General features: G+C 48.4%; 2 protein-coding genes across 2 annotated transcripts in view; both read left to right on the plus strand.

Annotated features, from left to right (window-relative positions):
* Positions 1–12,262, plus strand: part of LOC8033193 (proteoglycan 4) — a 61,090-nt gene extending 48,828 nt beyond the window's left edge. Inside the window, exons 8-9 of the mRNA XM_040217391.3 lie at positions 11,479–11,539; positions 12,057–12,262. Of these exons, the coding sequence (XP_040073325.1) occupies positions 11,479–11,539; positions 12,057–12,262 (267 nt within the window). The remainder of the gene's footprint in view (positions 1–11,478; positions 11,540–12,056) is intronic.
* LOC121834844 lies at positions 4,812–6,070 on the plus strand. The gene has a single exon (XM_042288737.1). The coding sequence runs from the start codon at positions 4,818–4,820 to the stop codon at positions 5,874–5,876; it is 1,059 nt and encodes a 352-aa protein (XP_042144671.1). The 5' UTR covers positions 4,812–4,817; the 3' UTR covers positions 5,877–6,070.
* Positions 12,263–12,713: the final 451 nt, after the last annotated feature.

Raw genomic sequence — 12,713 nt, forward strand, 5'->3', positions numbered from 1 at the left:
AGGTACATTCATAGTTTTTTTTTTTTCTCGAACTTTTACACGCGATGCTGCGTTCCTTACGAAAGACAATGGCGTTTGGTTCAATGTTCTGGCATGCTTAGTTTTAACGAAATAAATTTCCGAAGGGGCGAGGAAGGACGACGGGTTTTTGATGATTATCGTTTGTGCCAGATTTGAAGCGCGCTGTAGCCAAAGCTATTTGTGGTAGAGATGTTATACTTTTTTTAGGTGCCGTCTTAAGATGTGATTATTGTTATTCAACGTGAGTTTCGAAGGAATGTCCAAACATGTATCTACATGCAATTATGCCCTAAACTTGATATTTATTTTCGTTTAAGTTGTTTGAGGTATCGCATTTATAAATTAACACCACAGACAATACATATCATTGCCATCTGCAGAATACAAAATAATGTATTTATTGTTTTTTCACGTTAAGGAATAAATTAACTCATGGAAGAAGATTTCTAATAGTGTTCAAGTTCAACACGTCATTGAAAGAAAACTTTTTTTTTTTTTCGCTTCACGACCCTGGGACGTGTTTCTACTTTTAGCCTGTACACATTTTGGTAAAAGAAACTTGTTTCGAAGTTCTGAACCTCTGAATACGCAAGAATACAACACTTCCGGCGAATTCTTGATAGTTTTTTTTTTCTCCAACTTTTTATCCCCGCATTTATTCTTTTTTTTTTTTTTTTTTTTTTTTTTACTATTGGCACAGGTATTTAGGTCGAAAAGACAGCTTTGAACTTTCGAACCACATGTGACGAGTAGTGCCTTCTGAGAACGAGTTTCTAACAATGACCATCTACGCAATCTTTTATGCAGTGAAGAGCGACAGTAGCTATACATATGCATAAATAATTTCAGATTAAAATAAGCTCGACCACGCCCTCTTTCCCCGTATTGTTTTCTTTAACAGTCCGAAATATCTGGAAAGGGGAGGGGAAAGGAACTGAAGCCCCCCCCCCGCTACCCTCTTACCCCCCGTTTTTCCTCTTCCGTCGCCACTTGTATGGTAGAACGCTCCTCAACCTCGAGTTGTGTCGGCTTTTTGCGAGACGATTCCTCCGTCCCAGAGAATAAACCTCCAGGACAATTAAAACTTAACTTACTATATGCCAGCGTCACCCGGGAGGCGTTCGATCAGATTGCTACCAGCGTGCAAGGGGTGGCGAGGTAGTTTGCCAGGTCGCTTCAAGGTTTTTCTGAGCCTCAACCTCCTGCCCGCCCCTGGCCGTTTCAAACTGGATGAGTCTCGTAAAACAGTATGTTCGTGTGATCACTACTGCGTGATGAAGGTTAAAGACTCCCCCCCCTTCCCCACCCCGGGCTGGCGGTCACGATTACTGAACCATGGTCACACGTCACTTTGCACTGGCAAATATTCCAGCACATCCGGGACACTCGTCGCCTCATTTAACTGCGTGACCAACTTCGCAGAATCTAGATCACACCCTAACTTTTCTAAACTTGATTTTGTAAAAAGTGAGTCGTGAAAACGTCATTTGAAACAAACTGTGGAGGAACTTGAAAACCGGACTTCGAACTTTGAAAACTTGGACTAGAAAAAAATTCAAAATCCTCTAAGATTTTTTTCTTCTCGATTTTAGCGTTAAAAGAGAATCGAAACCTTCAAACTTTTCGAACTTTATGCGGAAAGAAATTCGAAATGTTCGAATTGTTCGAACTTCATGTCTATAAAAATTCGAAGCGTTCGAAGTTTTCGAATTTTATTTCCAAAGAATTTCGAAATCTTCGAATTTATCGAACCTGAAGTAAAAAAATATTTGAAATATTCTAATCCGAAATTTTAGAAACCGTGAAAGCTTCGAACTTTTCGAATTCGAAACTCCACCGTGATCGAAAGTTGCGAATTTTTCGAATTCGAACCTCGGTCGGTACGAAAATATCGAAATTTTTCTAAATCGAACCTCAGTTCGCTTCGCAAATATCGAAACCTTTCGAAATCGAACTTGGGGTGGTTCGCGACATCCCTAGTTGAAACAGAGATTGTAACGTGTATTGTACGAGTGTGAGAAATTGTCAATATAAGACTCAAAAGGGAAACTCATTGTTTTTAGTCTTGGCTATTTTGGGCTATACTTTTTTTACGGCTTTGGCTATATTTGGCATGGAGAATAGAAGGGTAGGAGAGGGCATGACGTCGGCCGCGTAGCCTCCACAAGCCATGCTGCCTTGACGCCTCGCCTCTTTCTCATTTTCCTCCTTACTCTCCTCACTTACCATGCCAACGTGACCACATCACGTGACCGCAGCTAGACTTCGTCTTGCTATGGGGTACTAGAATACACCATAGTCTAGACTTCGACCTGATAAATCCTACCGGACGGAGCGCGCGCAAGCCTGCAAGGAGTTCTTCTACAATCAACCATCCATCTCTTTTTTTTAAACTGTGCCAGAACTTGAGTCTGGACAGTTTAAAAGCGTCGATCGTACGGGCTAAGGATCTTAACCTAAAGGTTTTTTTCATGGTGAAGACTCATAAAGTGGACATGCCGTTTAGGGCAAATGCAGATGTCATCCAGGGCTCTGATGTCATCGTACCTTCAGCGTCACCTTTCCCAGCTTCACTTGAACGATCCTTTCAGGGTGAACAATTCAGAAAGTGTGATGGAGTTTCTGACACATTGTAACCCTGGTGCCTGTGATGCGGTATCATTTGACATTGAAAACCTGTTTTATTCTATACCACATGACGGTCTTTTTGTAGCTATTCGTGAGGCCATTGAGGTGTTTGGAGAGGTCAAGTTCCAAAATCAATGTGGGGTTGCCGCGGAAGGTTTTCTAGAGTTGCTGGGCTTTTATTTGGAATCCACATATATTGTTTTTAAAGACGTACAGCTCGTGCAGAAGCAAGGTGTGTGTATTGGTGCGAGTGTGGCTCCAGTGTTAAGTGATTTGTACTTAGCAAACTGTGATAGGGACATTAAGAATAGATTGGAGGCAGGAGTCGTCCATGTATTCAGATTTGTGGACGACTATCTTGTTCTGTTCCGGAAAAAAGGGGAGTCAGAAAGGGCGGTGTTTGTGTCAGATTTTCAGAACTAGCGCCTCGGGCTTGAATTTCACGAGTGAGAACCTGGTGGAGGGTGGTTTGCAGTTTTTGGATCTGAAGTTGGCCCTTCTCCCGTCGCATGTATGTTGGACTTACTGTCCTAGGGCGAAAAAAGGTGTTTTGCCCTATGACTCGAACCACTCCAAGATTATCAAGAGGGGGATCGCCACAACCTGCCTGAACGCGGCCTTAACGAAGTCCTGTCAGCACAGCGTAGCCGAAAGCTTCGGGTTACAAGTGAGGAGGCTAGAGGAGGGAGGCTTTCCCTGTGAGATTATTAAGGGGGTGGTAGAGGGCTTGCTAAAAAAAGTTTCGTGGAGGAGGGAAGAGGGAAGAGAGGGGCAAGCCAGAAAAAAGACCAGTGGTGATACCGTATATACATAACGTAAGCCATAACATCAAAAAGGTAGGGGAAAAGCATGGCATTTCGGTTCTCCTTTCAGCTCCACAGAAATTAAGCAAGCTATGTGGGAGGGTGGAACGGGGTGACACACGGTTGGATATTTGTCAGAAAAAGCACGCAACAAAATACCTAGGATGCAGTGTGGGGTAGTGTACAGAATTCCTCTGTCTTGTGGGAGGGTATACGTGGGGCAGTCGGGGCGATGCGTGAACGAAAGACTGAGGGAACATGCCCTGTCATTGAGGTCAGCCCCCTGTGGCAATCTCGCAGTACATTGCAGTAGGTGTGAGTGTTTACCCTATTTAGACAACACCGTCATCTTGGCACGAAACAAAAGTAGAAAGACAAGGGAGATAACGGAAGCGTTTTTTATTTCCGAGTGTGACGAGGGTACGTGTGTAAGTGCCCCATCGATAACCCTGTTTGAATCGGAGTTATCGTTTTTACGATCATGCATGGTGTAAGAGTAAGAAATGTGATTAGCGACGGTTGGGAACTGAATCAGATGTGTGTCTTGTTGGTTTCGCGGTACGTGTGTTTTGTTTTTTTTCAATAATAAACCAGTTGCAAGTAGCGCTCTGTGGTGTGTGTCTCTCCTACTCGTCCGTCGTTTTTAGCGCTTTTAACCCCTAAACATTTTCAACCAACTAGCCCAAATCCAAACCCCTCTGCATCCATCTCACACGTGACATGTCACGCGCACCAATCGCCAGAGAGATCTGAGGTCACGCTGGGCACAAAATCGTTTAAACTTTTTATGACTAGGCTTCACCAATATTGCAACGTGCCCCCTCCTATACTCCACGACAACTTTTCTTGGCAATGCAGTGGAAGGTACAGGCCCGCGTCCCCTCTCCCATTTTGAGTGTGCGCGGGCTCTCCTCCTCTCCCGGGAAATGGGGAGGAGGAGAGCCTGCGTACACTCAAAATGGGAGAGGGGACGCGGGCCTGTACCTTCCACTGCATTGCCAAGAAAAGTTGTCGCGGAGTATAGTACTTCTAACCTCCTTGATATTTGGGCTATACATCCACATCTCAGTCGTTTGGCTGTTTCTTGGTGGGACTATCTGGCAACACTGCACATTCTCTTTCTGTGCAGAACAAGGAGAGGAAGAACAAAATAACGTTCGATCGGCGGTAGACGTGACGAAGAGGCGGCTGGAGGTCTGGTGGAGGGAGACGCATCGGCGGAGGGAGTGCAATCGATCAGCGGAACATCAAGCGGAAGCGGAAGTCGCGGGAGGCGCGACTGACTAGGCTAGATCCAGTATCCGTTACTGTTGATCACCCGATACAAAGGGAAGAGCCGCAGACTCCAATCCAATCCAATCCAACATGGATGAAAAAGTGCGAAAAGCTCGGCATGCTGCGGCTCAGCGTCTACGCAGACAGCAAGCTTCTCCGGACACCAGGGCGCGAGAAGCTGCTGCAAAGCGTCAAAAACGCCAAGCGGACGCGGAGTTGAGAGCTCGGGAAGCGGCGGCAAAGCGTCAACGCCGACAGCAAGCTACCCCGGAGACGAGAGCTCAGGAGGCTGCGGCAAAGCGTCAACGCAGACAGCAAGCTGCTACCCCAGAGACGAGAGCTCGGGAGGCTGCGGCAAAGCGTCAACGCAGACAGCAAGTTGCTACCCCGGGGACGGGAGGCGCCGATGCTCGGTTCAAGCACGATTCCCTCGACCGGAGCTTTGGGCAGAGCTGCAAGGTATGTGATCGGTTCGACAACGCGTTGACCAATACCGGTAACATACGAAACGAACACTTGCGAGCCATTGCAGTGCTGCAGCAAGAGTTCTCCGGTGGTGGTGATCACAGTGAGTGCGTGGTTTGCTCGACGTGCAAAGACTCCTTGGTAGGCGGCAAGGTCCCTGCAATGAGTGTAACGCACGGTTACCGCTACCCGCCCAAACCAGAGCACCTGCCAGCGTTGAACCGCGTAGAAGAACGATTAATCGCTCCGCGGCTCCCGTTCATGAGCATCAGGTGTTTAGCGCACGGCAACGGGCAGTACGGAATCAAAGGTCAAGTGGTCAACGTTCCGATGCAGGAAACGGTGCAATGCCTTCCTAGAAACATACCCGACGACGCAGCCATCGACGTGCACATAAAGCGACAGCAGATGAGCAAGCCCTCGTCCGGGTTGGTCAAGAAAAGAAACCTGCACGCGTGGTTAAAGTACCTGGAAGACTCACCTCTCTATAAGTACCTAAACATAAAAGTCGGTTGGAGTCTCCTCGCCCAGTTTGACGACGACGTACCTTGCGACGACGACGACGAGAAAATCAGTATCATCAGCACCACCAGAGCTTCGCCCCAATCAACATCATTCACCAAGTGGAGATGCGGTCATTTTTTCATTGTGGTGATTAAAGTACTGCATCGAAGCGAGGGATGATCACAATAATGTTGCTGTGTACATGTCAGGTGACTTTTGTGAAACTTTACGCTATTCTTAGTTCAGGCAGATATTCTTAACTACAGTAAAGAGCATGGACGTATAAGAGACTCTCATTAAGTCTCCTTTGTTATTCATTGTTAACTTTAGAGTAGGTTTCTCACTCATCCGTCGTAAGCCGATCGACCTCTTTCGGAAAATTGACACCATCCAGTGGCTAGAGCTCTAGCTGTTGCGTCAGGTTGGCTCACCAGCTTGCTCGAATGGATTACATATTCAAAGCTCTGACGGCAGTTTTAAAAATGTGTGCCGGAAACCTTCTATACATACTGACCTACCCCGTCGGCTGATACTTCACCATATCTTTGAGACTGCACCTGTCTCCCTTCATGTTCTTTTCTGCACATATCCTTTCTCTCCAATCTCAGATATGGGATCATGCATTCATTTATGCCCTTTTAGTGTGCGACAAACATGCTCTAGTGTTGTGTTTCCTGGAGTACACATGCTTAAAAGCTGAAAGCGTGCGTCGTGCAAACTACCGGCAGGCGCGGGCTATACAAAAATTTGTTTTTCTAGGTAGTTGAATACGACGGGATGTGATGAATTTGCTGAATGATGGAGTATATGGACCACGATTTATGTTTGGCACAAGCTTCTTCGCGAGCTAATAATGCAGGCATTTGCAAAGGTGTGCTTTGAGCGTAAAATTTTCGGTGGACATCCACCTGGTTAAGGATGGCAGGGAATAAAAACTCTAATCAAAGAATAACACGAAGCCTGACATTGCAAGGCCAGTTCGGCCCCTTGTTCACGGGTGACTGTTTTCGTTCTTGTCGTCGTCCTGCAAATTGCCCGGTGTTGTTTCTGTGTGGTCAAAACCTGCTGCGTCGCATAAGCCACCGTGTGCGGCGTGAAGAAAACCGAGAAACAGCTGGTGGCAGCGTATCAACGTCTTTATTCGGTTGTGTTCTGCAATATATAGTTTTCTGAGCGGGAGGAGGATAGGGTGAGGGAAAGGGAGAGGAGGAACGACGGGGTACCGACTATCTCTGGTTTCGGCGAACGGAAGAAACGAAGCCAGCATTCGCGGGAGTGACAATGCAGAAATAAAAAGCTAGTGACAATACAACAAAACCAGTGAAATCAACAACCTTCACCACCACTTAAACTCCATCGCACCGGCGATACAATTTACAATTGAGCTGGAGTCTGACGGTTCTCTTCCATTCTTGGACGTACTCAAGAAGAGAAATTCGAACCGTTTGACATTCGAAGTTTACAGAAAACCGACACACACCTGTCGATACCTGAACTTCTCGTCCTACCACCCTGCAACGCACAAATCTGTGGCTTCTGCACTCTTCAGGCGAGCAATTACTGTCTGCTCGATTGAAGAGGCTCTTAAGAAAGCGGTCACAACGATCAAACACGACCTGAAACAGAACGGGTATCCTGCCAGATTTTTGAACAACACATACAAAAAACCTAGACACAGTGAAACAGAAGACGCCCCTCCTCTACCCAACCGCATATGCGTCCCGTACATCAAGGGCCCAAGTGAGACTCGCGCGCGCGTTTTACGGAAATACAGCGTCGGTGTGGCACATAAACCGGTGTCCACCATTGGACGCCCCTTCTCACTTCCAAAGGATCGTCGCTCTAAAGAAAAGGCTCAGAGACTCGTCTACAGGATCCCCTGTGGTGACTGTGCCGCCTCCTACGTTGGGCAAACTAAAAACTTCTCGGAACGTCTACGCCAGCATCAGTATGACGTCAAAAAGAATAACGTGCAGAGTAGCGCGCTGGCAAAACACGTCCAGAAAGGGTCACACGATCGGATTCCACAACTGCTCTATTCTTGGCACGGAAAGAAACTGGCAAAGACGCCTTTTATTAGAGTCCTGGTACATTCAGAACACCGAAAATAATGTCAACCGATCAGCTGGAACACTTCCGAGCACCTACGTGTCCGGTTTGCGGTGCGTTACGAGAGGCGCTACGAACCATAAAACGTGTGCAGAAACAACAGCCACTTTAAAGAAGCCAACAGCACCGGGTAATTTGCAAGACGACAAGAACAGAAACGGTCGCCCGTGAACAAGAGGCCGAACTGGCCTTTAAACGTCGAGCTCCGTATTATTTTTTGGCTAGAGTTTTCCTTTCATTCAAGGTGTGCTCTGTACAATAATTGCTTACATGCTGATATGCACCAGGTGTGGGCTATACATTGGGTGCAGTCTATAGTTTGGATAATATGGCAGTATGTGCATTATGGCTTACAAATGCTGTAGGCTTCTGGTCTGCTTTACCAGACCATTGCTCAGACTGGGACTGATTGCTTGGCTCTGAACCTTTCTCTCCAGGCTTGTATATGGTATCTGACTTGTCTCCCTTCTGCAGGTAGCAGGTGGTTGCAAGGAAGGGCCCGCAACTCCGAAGGCGGACGAAGTGATTGGCAGGCTCACGAATGCAGACGTCGACAACGTACGAAAAGCAAAGCCAGTCCGACGGAAAGCTAGACTCGCGGATCAACAGCGCGCCACAAGGGACGAAGAAGAGGATGGCACGTCGAGCCACCCTGTCACCGAAGTTCCGTGCGACCAGCCCCAAAACCAGCTTCTGTCACGATCCAAGACCTCCACTCCGCTGGGAACACCAAGGCCGCCGTCTGCCTCGGCCGACGGACAGCAGCAGACGACGGCCAGGCAGACGACTCCGCTCCCCAGTTCGTCCGGTCCTGGGAAGGTAATGTCCTGGAGCGGCACAGTTTGTTCTAGACAATCTGCTCTCAGATCACTGTACTGTTGAGCGGCAGCCATTGGACCAACTTGTGCCCCCCTTTCATGTGTCTTGCGGTGAGACAGTCAAAAGCTACAAACTTTGTCAGAAGTAATGAACACTCTTTGGATGTAGGCGGGAGGTGTGGATTTAGTTGTGGATCTATGCACGACTCATTTTTGACTCTATGCACGTAGGCGCCTTCCCCGCTCCCAGCCTCCCTGGCGCCACCCGCGATCACGAAGGTGGAGCCGGGGCTGGCGTCGGCCGCTCAGAGCGGTGCCACGCCCCCGCTCAAGGGCCTGGTGGACGAGTTGGTGCAGCTGTGCCACGAGGAGGAACTGATCCGGCTGCAGACGGCCGCGGTCGAGCAAAACATCGCCAGCGTCACCCTCGTCCTCGAGGAACTCAAGAAGAAGAGGGTCGAGGTGAGGAAAAGGGCCGCGTCGTGCGGAGCACCGGCTAGGAGGCGCAAGCCGATGCCCGAATCGGAGGGTGTAGCTGTTGGGGTGGGCGCTTCCAACTGCTCCGTTAGGGGCTGCGTGGTCTGTGGGCTGCGTTTCTGACGCAAGCTGCAAGGAGTTGACGAAAGCATAGATTGTCTGCAGGCGGGGCTCTCCATTTGCTCTCCTCCTTGCAGCTTGACGGCACAACGCGGACGTGCTTACAACCAATCCGCACGAGAGGTGTCCGCCTTTAATTTGCAAAATGCTGTTCATGGTTTGAGTTGCTCTCCCCTTTTGAGTCTAGGCTCTCTAAGAAGTATGTGTGCACGTGTATGTATATGTGTGGTGCTTGCTCTTTGCAACAAACATCTCCTCCCCCCCCCAAAAAAAAAGAAAAGAAAACAAGAAAAAACAAACTATTGTTATTTTTGAGTTTCACGGGTGGATCGTCCACCAAGCCTCGAGCCTCCGCTTCGTGCATGCCACAAATTTGGTCTCTTCTGTAAATTGAAGAGCTTGCTCGATGCACGTGCCGACGCCTGCTGCAGGTTCCAGTGCTGGACACTCGAGAAGCAAATGTTGTAAAGTTTCGTCCACATCACATGCACTGTGCAGCGAGTACGTTACGTTGGAGGAGGAGATCCACCCATTGCTCCCTCCTGTGGCTAAGTTAGGAACTAAACCCACGGGGTCAACAACACCTCCATTTAGTATATGTTTCTATCACTCTGCTGACGTAGCCAAATTTGGTGTCGGTGTTCAGGCTGAGGTTCGTGATTGGCCGCTGAAGCACTGATTGGACACGAGTCCTGGTTGAACACTGATGCAGCAGTCGTGCCTCATCTGCCCTTGTGCCGGGTAAACACCGAGTTCTGTGAAAAACGGGACGGACAAGGGCCTCTTTATTTTGATCTTTTCAATATCTATCCGTCCACCCGTTTTTCCCCCTCCATTTCCCCCCAACGATGAACCGCAGCAGATGCAATACCAGAGCATGTCGGCCATTCTGGCAACTAGAGAGTGTCGCATGACCTTGTGCGTCCCAGCGCTCGGCCAGAGTGTTGTGCGTCTTGCTCTCAGCGCTGGATTGGCTGTGATGGCCTTCTGGCATCCATTCTGGTTCATCCAAGGGCGAAATAGAGTACTATAGGTGGCACCAAAATCGGCAAATGTTACAAGAGCCTTTTTGTGTACTTTGTTCATCCCTAAGCTGCGGTGGAAGCTACATCCAGCCGTATGCCTCTCTTTCACCAAGTCATCAGCCACACCCCTGCGCAGAGAGCCAGGTGAGGTGATAGGTTCAGCGGACACGTAGCTTCCTCTGCAGTGTCAGCTTAGGGTTGAACGGAGTACGGTATCTGCTTGACTGGAACATTCAAGCCAACCAAGCCTTCTGGTTGGTCTGCCATGTTGGTGCTGGAAAAAGCTTCGAACAATGGGTGGATCTTGGCCTGTCTGAAGGTAAGAGGTGTTCTCGATAGGTGCATTGGTTTTACAGCGAAGCTGTTATGCGCTAGGATCTGGGAAAAAATGCTTCCGCGGATGTTGACTGAAAACTCCCCATTGGTCGTGGCAAGTATGAATAAATAAAAATAAAAAGGGGGCAACCAGCATGAGTCAGCCTTCCTTGGCATTATTAGATGGTGAGGTCCTGATCCCTTGTTATCATCTCTAGGCATTGCCCTCGAGGTCGTCCTTGAGGTGATTCTAACGTCGTCCTAGAAGTCATCCTAGACGTTGTCCTCTAGGCGGCGTCTTTGAAGTCGTCCTAGAAGTCATCCCTGAGGTGGTCCTTGAGGTCGTCCTAGACGTCGTCCTTGAGGTCGTCCTCGATGTTGTTCTCTAGGCGTCGTCCTAGAAGTCGTCCTTGAGGTTGTCCTAGAAGTCATCCTTGAGGTCGTCCTAGACGTCGTCCTCAAGGTCGTCCTTGAGGTCATCCTAGACGTTGTCCTCGAGGTCGTCCTAGAAGTCATCTTTGAGGTCGTCCTAGACGTCGTCCTCAAGGTCGTCCTTGAGGTCGTCCTAGACGTCGTCCTCGAGGTCGTCCTAGAAGTCGTCTTTGAGGTCATCCTAGACGTCGTCCTCTAGGCATCGTCCGAGACATCATAAAGATAAGAGCTTCGCTGGTCCTTTATCTTCACGTGAAGTGGAAGGGCTCACAATTTGTTTTTGCTAAGGCTTTATATAAAGTATCCCTTAATCTAATCCGCTTCGCTGGAACAAACGAGCAAACGTCGGCCTGTGTGCCCGTTCGTGGTTTGCTCGGTTCAAACGCTAAGAGCCACCACATTGTAGCAATTTATTTAAGCGAAATGCCGGAGTTTTTTTCTGTAGCATTTTATGTACAATGGCATTTTTATTCTTCTCTTCTACAGTTGCTCTCCAGAGAAAGTCAGGTCAGGAAAGCGAGACTGGAGAGGTTGGAGTGCCTCCAAGGTGTGTGCTTAATTTATTGTTGCATAAAGCAGATCTTCAAAAAGCAAGTCTACAAAAACTACGGATAACCTGGGGCTGAAGAAAGGGAACAGTCGGGGAAATTTCCTGGGGATAATGGTTTGTGAAGCATGCAGAGCTGCCGAAGTCCCTAGAATTCTGCCGTTTCGTGTTTTCTTTGACGGGTTTGTGGAGGGCCCTGTTCCTCAAGTTTGTTAAGCTTTCCATTAGATGTTCCACCAGCGGTGTCGAGCAGGTACGAAAATCAAGGTACTCGTGGCTGCTGCTTTTCACCAACCTAAACACTCGCACCTTTTATCCTTGTTTTATTGTTGTCTGTATCTTACCGTTAGCAACGTCTAAATTTCTGTGCTGTTTGATTGCAAGAAGAGAAAGAAGGGAGGCTCACCTGCTTTCTCTCAGCCTGTCATGGGGGCTTTTCTGGAGAACCAAACGCTTTGAGAACCCATGGATTACAAAACGTTGACTGGAGATCGTGTAACCCCTTCAACCACTCCAGGGGTGGCATCCCTGCACGGCGGACAGCCGCTGCCGTTCACGGACCACGCCCAAGCCTTCCCCATCAAAACGGAGGTCCTGGCGTCCTTTGACGGCTCGTCGGACCCTTTCAGCTTCCTCGTGACGCCCTCCGTGTCTGCAGCGCCAACGGTCTCCTTCACCCAGGCAAGTCCTCGGTGCAGAGCTCGTGGTGACGAACCACAGTGACCTCTCCTAAAGCGATAATTCAGGAACACGAAGTAAGCGTGCAAACGAACTAGCCGTAAATTGAACATAATAGCGAAGAACCCCGAGATGCAGGCAAGAAAAGAACGCCAGAAACACAAAGTCCCAAACGCAGCTAAAATTAGTTGGACAAAAAATTGCATAAAGTTTTCTCAATAAAAAAACAAAAAAGAAAAAACAGTAGAATACAGCTACCCTCTTTCCTTGCATAAGTTTGTTTGTTTGGTTAAGTTGGTGCATCCTTGAGTTACCGTATTTACACGATTGCAAGTCGACCCCCCCCCCCCCCCTCCCACATTGCACGCCATCAAAAAAGAATAGATTTTTAGAGGTGCCTTTTACAGTGAATTTGTGGGAATGGCAGGGTATCTCTTCCGAAAGCCCAGCCTTCAGCACGCGATCGATGCCTTCTGGCATACTTTGGCTGCATATA

This window comes from Ixodes scapularis, unplaced genomic scaffold, assembly GCF_016920785.2.
Source record: "Ixodes scapularis isolate PalLabHiFi unplaced genomic scaffold, ASM1692078v2 PGA_scaffold10__122_contigs__length_95168666, whole genome shotgun sequence".
NCBI lineage: Eukaryota > Metazoa > Arthropoda > Arachnida > Ixodida > Ixodidae > Ixodes > Ixodes scapularis.

What these genes read in the sequence shown, in the direction of transcription:
- LOC121834844 (XM_042288737.1), top strand. Translation starts at nt 4,818, where the DNA reads ATGGATGAAAAAGTGCGAAAAGCTCGGCATGCTGCGGCTCAGCGTCTA.